Source organism: Equus przewalskii, chromosome 6 (genome assembly GCF_037783145.1).
Source record: "Equus przewalskii isolate Varuska chromosome 6, EquPr2, whole genome shotgun sequence".
Classification (NCBI taxonomy): domain Eukaryota; kingdom Metazoa; phylum Chordata; class Mammalia; order Perissodactyla; family Equidae; genus Equus; species Equus przewalskii.
In genome coordinates, this window is record NC_091836.1 from 11,590,176 (window position 1) to 11,603,309 (window position 13,134).

At 36.2% G+C, this 13,134-nt stretch overlaps 1 protein-coding gene across 1 annotated transcript in view; it reads left to right on the forward strand.

The window, feature by feature from the left end:
* The window catches only part of ARHGAP42 (Rho GTPase activating protein 42), a 263,289-nt gene that overhangs the window by 140,377 nt on the left and 109,778 nt on the right, over positions 1–13,134 (forward strand). The window contains exon 4 of the mRNA XM_070623015.1: positions 6,872–6,943. Within this exon, the coding sequence (XP_070479116.1) occupies positions 6,872–6,943 (72 nt within the window). The remainder of the gene's footprint in view (positions 1–6,871; positions 6,944–13,134) is intronic.

The window sequence follows — 13,134 nt, forward strand, 5'->3', positions numbered from 1 at the left end:
ATAGGACACAAGTACAACTTTATTTTAACGAACTCTAATGATCATTATACAAAAATATGAAATTTCATCTTTATAAATAGGCTAGAGATAAAAGCATGTTATCATTGTCTTTATACAGAAAGGGAAACAGACTTGGAGAGGTTGAATGACTTGACCAAGATTGCACGGTTGTATGAACCAAGAATTAAATACAAACTAGTGCACACCACTAGGGAATGTACTGCTTCTACTGATCTTCTGAAAGAAAAAGGGGATTTATGTAGCACCAGTCTCTAAAAACTTAAATTTCTTTTCCTAATATATTCCTATAAGAAAAGTATTACTACTAGTAAAAGTAAACATGAAAGTAATATTAAATTTAAGTGAGAGTTGGATCAAAACAGATGAGATCCAATGCGGTGGGGTTCATAATGGAACACTGGCTTAATAAGTAGACTCAAAATATTCAATACTGAGAAGCAAGTGACATTCAAGTAGAAATTAAGTGGATTACTGTGGTACCCGGATAACCTCACAAAGCATTTTTTTTTTTACATGAAGATGTGGTTTTTCCGAGTAATTTGCTCGCGTTAAAAGATGTAAAGTCAAATGCATTTAGTCTTTGACTTCGTGTTACTTATTATATGAAGGTCTTGTTGATATGCCCATGCTCCATACCTTATGTGAGTTTTGGGTTTTAAATTCTACTTTAGAAGAGCTCTGGGTTTACCGACACAGAGAAGGACTGTCTCTTGTGTAGCTGTGGAAAGTTGACCAGTATCCAGGAGTGAGCTTCAGGATGGCCCTAGACCATTCATCAGAGCATTATCCTGGGAAGCTGTTTGGGAGGGAGGAAGAGGAGAGGGGTTGGAACAAGGCAGAGGGGGTATACTTGCCTGTAATCCCAAATTAGGACTGATCCGATTTTCCCAGTTGCAAATACCAATGGAAAAATAATCCATACCTCAGAGACTGGTAATAGGTGCCTTCTCCATTGGTTATGTTCAGCCCACTCATGATTACAGACCTTTGCAATCTTTTTACCCTGTATGGATTGGCTATATAGGCACCTAAGCAGGAAATTATTTTTGTAGTGAGCTATACCATCCGTGTTTTATTTTTGTAAATAGCGTGGTCTATTGTAGGCTTTTCAAACAGTTGCTTTTGACAGCACGGCAGAATATCATTAAATTTCTTCAAAACTTTGAGTCTTTTAGTGCTTTGAAAGTTTGAGGTAGAGAATTGTAATCTTACATCCTAATGTTGTATTGAGTAAGTTGCAGGATAGTGGGACACTATAAGCATTGATTAGTGATAAGCTATGACAGGCACCAACATCACTAGATTTTAACCAAAACCTGGAAAGGGGAGAAAAAGTAAAAGTATAAGGAGAATAACCTTTCAGATTTCTTCTCCATCGCTACTCACTTCGTTGGACAAACAGGTTGTGGTAAGGTTCTCAGCAGTGAAAAGCAAGCATTGAAAATTCTTATAGGATAGGACATGAAAATCCATGGTCTGTAGAAAATTATAATTCATATATACTTGGGGGGAAAAGCCCAAACATGTTTGGAGAATCATTCGTCTAACCACATAAAAACATTTCTAGCCATTACTTTTGAGTGATTTATGAGCACTCTCTTGTGGCTGTTTATTAGAACCACTTGAAATAGCAAAAGAAAAGTGACGGGAAACTTAATTGCCTGGCTTAATGTAATGCACCCACAGTTAAAGTGTGTCTGCCTGGTAAATGCAGTACTGTAAAGCATTGTCCAATACTAGATTTGTTTCTCTGTTATGGAAGATAAGGAAATAGCTGTTATTTATTTTTGAATTTTAAGATGGACCAATATCTGTAAAAATAAGTTGTTTTAAACTGAAGGTTTAGGTAATAGTTAAGAATTATAAAATAGTTAATAAGTTAATTGTCTTAATTACTGAAATAAGACCTTTTCAGGAATTTATATTATCAGTATCTAGGGAGAGTATTAAAATTGCTTTTGTATTTTTCCTAAAGCCTCTTACGCAAAGTAACACATTCCACAAATATTATGGGATCTTGAATCTCATGAACTCTGTGACTTGACCATCACCCCCGCCTCCCTCTCGCTCCCCCCCCCCCCCCACCAAGTATTACCTTCTGGGAGGAGTTTCATCAAACCTGTTGCATAAATCTGGGGAGAAAGAGTTCCATGTGACCCAAAATTGCATTTCTCTAGATTTTGTTTTTCTAAATTTGTAAAAGTTAAGTCTTCAGAGTTGCTTATCCTGATTCACATTTTTAATTATGGTTTTTCACTGATTTGTATGTTATTTTCCTTTATTATACAGTAGCAACAGTAACTTTTAAACCTACCAAAATTTTAAACACCTTCTTTCCTTCACACTTGGATTACTAACGAATTGAAGAATTTCGTCCATGTGATTGGCCTATGTGTGGGGTTGAAAGGCATGCATTCCCTGGGGGATGTACAAAAATGAGGGTCAGAAGCAGCCAAATCGGGTTGTAAATCCTCTTTGTGCCCTATGAGTGTTGGCATTTCCATTTTGATCTCTTGAATTTAGATTCACATATTGTGAATAGCAGTCCATTGACTGCACACAAAAGAAGCATCACGTCACATATGTTATAATGGTTTCTGGAAAAATTTAGATTCCTGGTTGTCTACTACTGTAAATGGGTACTCTCCATGCGTACTTTTCTGTTAATTAATTTAGGTTTCAATTTCTACCTTTAACTACATTTTAAATCATGTTGGGAAATTCTGAAACTGCTTAGGACACTCCTGAACACGTAGTAGACATTGTGAATTCTGTGAGGAAGCAAACATTTATTGAAAGTCTGCCATATGCCAAATCTATGCTGTTATTTTTAAAATATATATATTCCTCCTTTGATTTTTTATAAAAACCTTAAGAGGTATAGGGATGAAGACCCTGAGTCTTAGCAGTTTTGGTCCCCAGATTCAAATGGAACTCAGTCTTAAAACACTCACATTCTTAATACATTCCAGATGAGTTTTAGATTTTGAACTTCAGTCCTCATATAAAATGGACTTTAATCTCGATATTGTGACGAGCTTAGCATAGTACTTGACACATATGAAACACTCAACAAATCATATCTATTATTATCTCTGTTAGATGTTGTTCTCCCCTTTCCTCATTTTTTCTGTTTAGTACCTCTGGAACTTTTTATTCCTTCAGTTTCACATTAATAAAATGAGAGTAGGAGGAAGAAAGAGAAAAAAATTGAGCAAATCGAAAGACGAAAGGAAAAATGAAGAAATATGGACAAAATAGAGATGGGAAGTAATATTTGCCCCATAGGGTGATTGTTCATTATCACATTTGATTTGTTACATCCTCAGGTTTTGTTTTTACCAGGTCATGTTTCCATAACACCCACTAAGGGTTTTGGCAGAGATTTAAACTATAGGATATGAATGTGGATGTCACTGTCTTAGTATATGAATACCCCATCCACACCCTTCCTGATCCTTCCCTTCTCAATAAAAACTGTTTCATTCATATTGATTAGTTCTGCCTTTTGAAATGGATATTCCAACCAAAACATTTCTTTACATCCTCCCATGACATCAAACATAGTGGTCCAAAGTGAAATTCATTGTCTTTATTTCTTCTTCACCAAACATGCTCCCTTCCTCATTTACCCTAGTTCTTAATGGGATGCCAAAGTTCCAGGGCTTCAGGCAGAAACCTTAGTGTCTCCTTTGATTACCCTCCCTCTTGATCCTTTTATGTTTTCTGAAAAAACTGTCTCTGCAATTCCCTGCTATCTGTCTTGCATCACTGGAGGCACCTGATCTAGTCCCTTGTCACTTGAGTTCCTCTTTTAGCCATTCTGCTGGCATGTCTTGTCTTCATCTCTTCATTCTAAAAATGCCCCACACTTTACTGGCTTCCTACAACAAGTTTTTACAACATTAATCCTCTGTTTAGAAGCCAGTGGTGATTCCGTGTACAGGCTGCTTTGCCTAGATTATGGGTGTCCTTTCCTTACTTATAACAATTAAGTTTCCTACTAAAAATGTACTCTTTTCTCCAGTTAGATAATGTCCTTATTACTTAATAATAATAGTGTATTACTTCTGTGGAGCTTGCTCTGTGCCAGACTTGTTTGACATGCTTCACATTCATTCTGCTATTCCTATTTTTAAAAAGTTAACTGAGGGCCTGTAATTTGGTTGTTGCAGTCACCATCATGATTGACACTGAATGAGTGCTTAATAAATGCTTTCTTTTTCTGCACTGCACTCCCCCTTCCCACATGTTATGCTTAGTTCTACTCCCCTTGCCTTTATTCATTTTGTTCCCTGTTCCTAGAATATGTTTTCTCTTTGGTGTATCCAATTCACATCCACTATCCAAATGCTACCTCGACTCATCTAGTTCTCATGGATCTTTCCTGTTGTCAAAATCCTAATGTATTTGTAAGGAGTTCTGCATAGTTTATCATGTAATTATTCTCAGTGTAATCAGTTTCGTCTTTCAATTGTTCCAAAATTTTTAGCAGTGCTTTATGAGCATGAAATACTTTTTGAATGAATCCTCCCGTCCACCGCCGCCTTCTTAAGTAGACATTAACTTTCCGGAAGGTTTAGCTTATGCCTGAATTTTGTCCCTTCTCCACAAATCTCACCAGTGTGCTTGACACCTATATAAATACCTAGTGATTGGCTATGGGAGAGTCCAAGACTTTCATGGGAACATATCTACTCATAATGTGCACATAGATACACTTCAACCAAAATGGCAATACAGTAGATTCAGGTGTAGAAGTGTATTAGGTAGGTAAATAAAGAATGAGATGCATTATCTATGTTTATTTGGAGATATTGCAAGCTCTGAGTTTGGAGCATTTACTATATGTAAGACACTGAGCTAAGTGTTTTACATTTGTTATGTTAGTCCTTAGAACCAAGTTGTTGGGTACATAATGCAGCTGATGTTCAGAATGCTTAGATAGCAGATCATAAGCAACAGTACCTGGTTTAAACCCAGGTATTCTTGATTTGAAATACATGCACTGAAGTACTATTCTGCATATCATCTTACTCAGCTTCATTATTGTTGGAGTTCTCACCACTTGAGAAGTTTCTCTCTGTTTAACGCATTAGAGCATCCTTGTTTCCAACAAAAAGTAAACATTCAAAATGTTAGCCTTCATTGTTGCTATTTTTCCAAATTACACTAAAGTTTTCATGACACTACCTTTCCTGTTATGCAAACTTAACTTTAAAGGCAGAATCAGCTATTTATTACCTCTATAAAATCTGGGTATGGGTGTGTGTGTGTGTGTGTGTGTGTGTGTGTGTGTATTTGGGGTTTCATGAGGGCAAAGAGGATTTAGAATGAGAATTAAAATTGAGCTCCTTTGCTACTGTTTTCAATCATCCCCCTCCAGTAAAATACCTGCACAGTGTATCTCGAGGACTGCCTGTCTGAGCTCACAAATGGGAGTGAGGTGATGGATGTCAGACTTATCTACAGTTGGCCCTCAATGTCTTGGAAAGGATTTTGAGCATTGATCTACTTTGTATGTTTTCACAGCACAGCACAGGATTTCAATCTGTCATCTCATTTTTCTGCAAATTGGAGAGTGACAGAATCATGGAAGGCATTAACATTGTAGTTTTTATTTTTTGTGTATACTATCTCTATGCATTTAGATTATGGAGTTTAAGAAATAAAACTTGACTAGAGAAGAACCGGTTTAGTGAAAGTAAAACACTTTAATTGAAATTGTAAAATTTTGATATAATTTTAGACTTACAGAAAAGTTGTAATAATAAAAGGAACTCCTATATACCCTTTAACCTATTTTAAAATGTATTTTTAAAATAGGTTTTCCTCTTCATCTTAGCATTTGCTAGCTATATAATAGATAATCTTATCACAATGGTAGAATAAATTATAAATCGTGTCAACTGGCCCTACTTTTTTCTCCTCAGCTTTATTGAGATATAATTGACATATAGCATTATGTAAGTTTAAGGTGTGCAACATGTTGATTCCATAGATTTATATGTTGCGAAATGATTACCACCATGGCATTAGCTGTCACTCCCATCCTGTCACATAATTACCATTTCTTTTTGTTATGAGAACATTTAAGATCCTGTGTTTAATTTTAATACTTTTTAAAGGTTTTTTTAAAATCAAGATTTCTTTCCAGCATATTGTTATCCTTAGAAATGTCTGTCTCCTTTCATCCAGTCCCTATTTCCCACACCTGGAACCCCCTCACAATATTCTTAGAGATCAATGGAAGATTTATCTGTTTTAAAGCTTGTCACTCCAATTTGGAGTTTGGGGCTAAAATACTGTTAATTGAAATGAAATAAGATGCTATTTTAATAGGGTTGGATATTATGGGACTGTTTAGGCAAATCCCGAGTGTAAGGAATCTAATTAAATAGGGGGAAAAATGAACCTTGTTTTATTTTGCCTCTGTAGAATTAAAACATTCTGGAGGCAAATGGAAGTGGTTATGCTTTAATTTTAAAATGGTGCTTGAACTAAGTACATTAAACCAATGTAATTAAAGGTATTTGTAAATTTAATATTTGGTGTACTATTTCTTAGTTAAATCTTAGAATATGAAATTTAAATGTTCCTTCCTAAGATCCCACCATGTGTACTTGTTTTCACATTATTGTTTGCATCCTGTGAAATCATTTGTGAAAACAACTTAATTATAAAGTAGAAAAAGATTATCCAGCATGCAAGGTATTTTTATTTCATTTATAGGAGCAAATGAGAACAAAAGCTGTTTATTTAAATAAGTTGAATAAAGGGACCATCTTTTTAAAAATATTATTTGCATGAAATTATACAGAATTTAATTTGTTTGCATTTTTAATTTCAGATTCAAAACGCTAATGATGTATTAATTGCGCCACTTGAGAAATTTCGCAAAGAACAGATAGGTGCAGCAAAAGTAAGTGTTACATTTTATTATTCTTCAGACATTCTCTTGATATTTAAAGATGACTTAATTTCAGATATTAACATTTTTGAAATTAGAATGACCTTTTAAAAAATTCTGTACGTCATTTTTAGCTTTTGCACAGAGCCTGTTACAAAGACTGGAATTCTTTTAAACATAGAAGATTATTCTTTTTCTACTGAATAGAGAGAAAGTGAGCATGTTACTTAATAAGTGAGTTCCTCCCATCCCTCGAATTGTAGGAAATTAACTATTTTAAAGATGGTGGAATTACAGTAAAATTATGAGGAGCTTTGTTCCTAACACCTATATAAAATAAAAATTAGGCACAGGATATGTTGAAAATTCCAGCAGTAATTATAAAAGAACTTTTATTATTTTTTACATTTTTTCATTATTAATAAAATTGTGTTCATGGAAAAATTTTAGACATGTTCGTCCAGTCTTTGCATTAATGTTTAATGGATTATGGACTGGTTAAAATTTCCCTGAGCCTAATAATTTCTGAAACTTACTTGCATCCTCTTTCTTAGATCCACATTTTACCTATCTGCTCAATATCGTCTAAGGACATAAAATTTAGAGTTTCCAAAATAGAAGGCATCATCTCCCATCCTTCCCATCCTGTCTCTCTTTCGATTTTCCATTTTGTCAATGACATACCACTTCCCCAGTTATGCAGTGCTGTCCATTCTACTGCAGAATTATTTCCCCTCCTTTACTTCCCTTCTGTTGAAATATTGAAATAGCCCACTAGTTAGTGATGAGGATTTTTAGGCTGCTTAATTTTAAAACAGTTTATGATGAGGATTTTTAGGCTGGTTAATTTTAAAACTGCAGATGAGAACCAAGCTCCAAGGAGTGGAATTTGCTTGCCCTTTGATCAGAGACAATTGCATTTGTGAAGGAAATCTCCATGCCTCCCTCTCTGCGCCAGGAGGAAGGGGGGATGGCCTTATCTCTGGAAACTCTTAATGGGGAAGGCAAGAACTTAAGTTGTTTACTGTCTGGCAACCTCATGTAACTGATCCCCCACCCCAAAATCCTCCTTTGTCTTTAGCTGAAGATAATATTTGAGCGGTGACTTCTGCCATTTACTCAATCCGGTTTGATTCTTATCTAGAAGTTATGGGACCGCCCAATGGCTGGACCCTACCGGCACTGGTACCATTTTAACTTTTTTTCCTTTGTCTTGTAAAGAGATGACTCACATACCCATGCCTTAAATTTAGCCCTAACCCTCAACTCGGGGCAGCAGCAGGAGCTCTGACTGCCCGTGTGTCCTGTCCCCATGCACCAGCTCTGCCTGCCCATGGGCCCTGTCCCCATGCTATTCCACACTATTCTCTAAATAAAAGAGTACTACTGCCAGATCTTAAGAGTCTAAGAAATCTTTCTTTTGACTCCTCGGCTCACCGACCCTGCATCAGTTAGTCTCCACACCCCCATCCTATTCTGTTAACAAATTTTTGTGACCTTTAATTGTCATTCTTTGATGAAACTTTCAATGATTCTCCTTGAGAGACAGTTTAGTCGTGATAATGACAGCTTTCCACAGTGTGGCCATTTACTGCGTTTCAGTATGCCTCCCTCCACGGGCACGTTGTCTTTTCATCAGTCTCTGTGTATACCCTGGCTCTATCCATGCCTTTCCCCAAACATTTCCTCTCCCTGGAATATTTCTTACCCTTTACTTGTTGAAGTCTTGCCAGCTCTCCCTGGCTTATTTCATATCCCGGCATCAGAAAGAAGCCTTTAAATAGGCCTTTCCTCACATATCTATTCCTTTTCCAGAATTGATTTTTTTCTTCTCATAGAATCAAGTAGTCCATATGCTTATTTCCTGTAAAAAGCTATCACAGTCTGCCTTGAATTAGAGATTTCTACCAATTATGAGCAATTATCAAGTCAGGGACTAAACCAGAACCATTTTTGTGTTAATTAATTCAGTAAACATTTATCAATAGCATGGTTGGTCCACTTGTGGAGTATAGGGTTTGATAAGATAAAGGGATACAATTGTAAACAAGATAGGCATGCTCCCTGCACTTGTGTCCCTTACTATCTTTTGTGGAAAACAGACACCAAAGTAATTGCAAATTCATGGAGGAGGATTATGATGCAAAAGTGAGAGTGTAATTAACGGAACCGACCTTGTCCAGAGAACCAGGAAACACCTTCTGGAGGAAGTATTGGTTAAGTTAACTAAATGATGATTAAATTAAGATTAAACTAAATGATGATTGGTTAAGTTAACTAAATGAAGTATTGGTTAAGTTAACTAAATGATGATAAAGAAATAGCTAGAAATGGGGATACAGGGGTGGGAAGAGAAGAACTTTTATATGTTCCTGAAGAGGGAACAGAGTGGTATAAATAAAGATGTTGAAGAAGGAAAGAGCCTGACATTTTAGAGGAAAAATATGCAATGTGTATGGAATATAGAGGACCATAGGGATGGAGGACATGTGCACAGCTTTATTAATGATTCATGGTATTTTACTCCTTTTTCTAAGGGCACTGATCAGCCAAAGAAAAGTTGTAGGTAGAGGAGTGGTATTTTATTTGCATTTTTAAATATCCCTCTAGTTGCCTGAATTGGGGGAGGCAAGACTGGAAAAACCAGTTTGCCAGCTATAGGATAGTGGCTTTAGATTCAGAAGGCAATAGTGTCTGTAGCAACCAAGGGAGGTATTTTCAGAGGTAAAACGGAAAGGGTAGGAAATGGGTTACATGCTGGGAAGTGAGGATGTTTCAGGGATGACTCTCAGGGTTCCAGGTTGCATAATTGGATGCTTTGCGGAGCCACTTACTGAGATAGGCAACATTTATGTTTGGATGGCACAGATGATGAGTTTGACTTTTGGACGTAATGAAGGAATTTGAGCTTCATCCAAGACATTCAAATGGAGATGTTGAGTTGGCAAATGTGTATTCGGATCTGAATTAGAAATACACATTTGGAAATTATGGCACTCTAGGTCGTAATTAAAATCATGGGGGTAGATTAGATCCCCCCCAGGAAAGAATAGAGTGAGGACAGGACCTAGGTCCTGTATAATCTGAGAACTCTCAACATTTGATGTTTGGGAAGAGAAAAACAAGACAGTTAAGGAGCCTGAGAAGGGGCAGAAGAAGGAAGAAAATAACAAGAGTTGTAGGGTTTTCACTGAACTATTACATCTGTGACCTAATTAAATCCTACAAGCAACCTGTGAGGTGAGTACAGTGTTACACCTGCTTTACACTGAGGAAATGAGGTGACTGTGCTAGATGACAGAGCTGGGAAGTCAGACTATGGATCTGAAATCAAGCCATTTTAACTTCAGAGCCTCGATTTATAATGTTTCACTTCATCAATGATATTTGGTAAAATTAAAGAGCTTTGTGGAGAATTCTTTCTCTAGTACAGAATATTCCAAGTGTTCTGGCCCACCTAAAACAGTAGATTTTACTTGTATATGGATTATTCTTATTTGAAGGGTTAGTTAGCTACAATTGCAGTAGCATGAGCATTTACACTCATTTTATTTTATTTTCTAAATATCTCATTTGCTAAACAGATCAACTGAGAGCACACGACAGTGTACCATTCCTTTGCCTACTCATTAGGAGGTTAAATGTGTGGTTAAATGAAAGCAAATGAAATCTTGAACATAGAGATTATTGTACTTGGCGTTTTTTTTGGTGGTGATTCTGTGTATTCTATCTGCCTGATGCTCTTAGTACGAAATTGTTTGTAAGCTGCTAAGTGATCCTTGTTTAGTAAAGTGAATGAAAAACGGATTCTCATATATGCATAGGTCAATTTGTTTTGGCATTGCAGAAACATCTTGGTAGGAATAAAAGTACTTGAAGGTGTTTGTTTTTTCTACTGCCTTACCCCATTTTACTTAAGTAATTTCTTACTTGGTAGATAAAGTTAATTCTACAAATGACACTCTGCCTCTCTTCAGTCTTTGCAGTGGAACTTTCTCGCAAGTGTTTCAGGCCAATGAGCCAGCTGGAAGGCAAGAGTGTCAGTTAAGAGTAGAATCTTCCACTGTAGTCAGTGACCTCCTCAGCTTGGTCCAAGTGGAAAATGCTGAGTCAAAGTGGCCCTCTCCTCACAACCAGATGATCCTATTTAACTGAAGTGGATAAAGTCCATGGGCCACAGACATTTCCTTTGCAGTGTGTTCTATGGAGCTTTGAGACACCTGATACTTTGCTGTGGAAAGTGAGGCCCTGAGTGAGTTACCGTTGTGGGAAAGAAGCACCATGCCTCTGTGAGAGGCGTTAGAAAAGATTAATGACGGGGTTGTTGAACCGAAGGACAGAGGAGGTGGTTCCTGCTTTTTGAATAGCTAAAGTTATCTGTAAACAGTTGTCAAGAATGTATTTATTTAAAGCTTTGTAGTCTGATGGTATACACAGAATGGAATTGTATTACAAGCCTGACATATTACATGTGTCAGAGTGTCGAACTAAGTGTTTCATTTGTTTAATTCTTCTCCTGATACACTGACAATTTAAATTCTAGAAATGAATGGAAAGTATGTATTCAGAACGATTAATGCCAACTAGAATTTCCACAATATGAATATATCTAGAGCATCATTATTACAGAGCAAGATGCATTACAACTTTTTACACTTTTTGTATAAATTGACAGCTATATTTCATTGATTTCATTGGAAATCTCCTCCTTGCCCCCAGAGAGAATCAGTTGTAAGTTATATCTGCAATTTGCACACTTGTTCCTCCATAAGCTGGCTGACTCCAAAATATAGGTAGAACTCTATATCTGAGCTCTTAATCAAAGACAAATATATTATGGAGAAATGTGTGTGTGTGTGTGTGTGTGTAAACATATATACATACCATACTGTTAGATATTTTAAGAGATGAAACTGATTTTCAGGAGGCCAAGGGCTCATTTTGTGAATATAAACAGACTGAGCAGCAAGTTGGCACAGCGAGTTCTAGAACTCACTTCCTCAGACCAGCAGTCTTTCAGCTCTTCCATGCTGCTGTTTGGAATGCTCTTTTGTGAAATGTTTTGTTTTCTCTACCTTTAGCAAACAAATAATTTGGTGTGAAATATATCTTAATTATAAAAATGTTTCAAATATGCCCAAACTTTCCCACTTGAATCAAGCCTAGTTAATACATTTCCCTTGACTTTTAAAATTTCCCCCAGCGCACAGTAGGCACTTAACCCTGACTTATTTCATTAGAGGTGAGAGACTTGAGAAATATTGCCCATAAAAATTGAAATACACATTTTTCATTTCTTTGGGAAATATTTTTCAAGACTGGTTTTCGTTTTTAATTAGACCTTAATAGAAATCATATGAATATTCTTCTATGGTTTTAATAGAAAAATAAACAATGTAACATTAGTCCTTTCAAAACAGAACTTGATTTTCTTTACATTGATTTCATGTTGAAGACTGTAATGGAACCCGATAATTCTTGTCTCTTTGTTCTGTCCGTAGAGTTTGGTTCTGTCTCTGAACATTTATTATTTTTAGACATGCCTTGCACATGCAATTATTTTAGTATGTAGTATCTAAAAGAAATCTATAGAGAATTGTCATGATTAATTCCTGTTACAGCCTACATTCCCTTCAATGTGAAAAATGGCTGCAGTCCGATTTGTTGTCTCAAATATACAAATGGCTTAGAGAATCTAGAAGGATTACAGATGCTTTCCTTATTCCAAATTATAAAGTTTTTGCCACTTTACTGATTATTCATCTAATTTGATGGATAATACATTGGACTCATGGTGAGAGCAATCCAAAGTATGTGGCTTATAGGGTCAGAGATAGATTTAGTAAACCACCTAACTTTTCCTCCATTTGTCAGCGAGTCCCACAGAGAATGGTCAGGATTGGCTTTTCACATGCTGCTGATGGCCACTGGGCTGAGTCTCTGTCTCCTGGACAGATGTTTTCTAGGGCTGAATTCTCTGGGTAAATTATAAACCATTTGATAATTGTTTTGAAACTGCTTGTAATTCCCTGTATTATGTCTACCGTCAGAAGAACCTATTATGTAATATGGGGTTGAAGAATTATTTTTTGTTATTTGATCATCTTTTTTAACAATAATAGTTAACCTTTATAATAGTTAACCAAGTACTGCCCTGAGCACTTTACGTGTAAACTCATTTAATCTTTATAACCAGCATATTA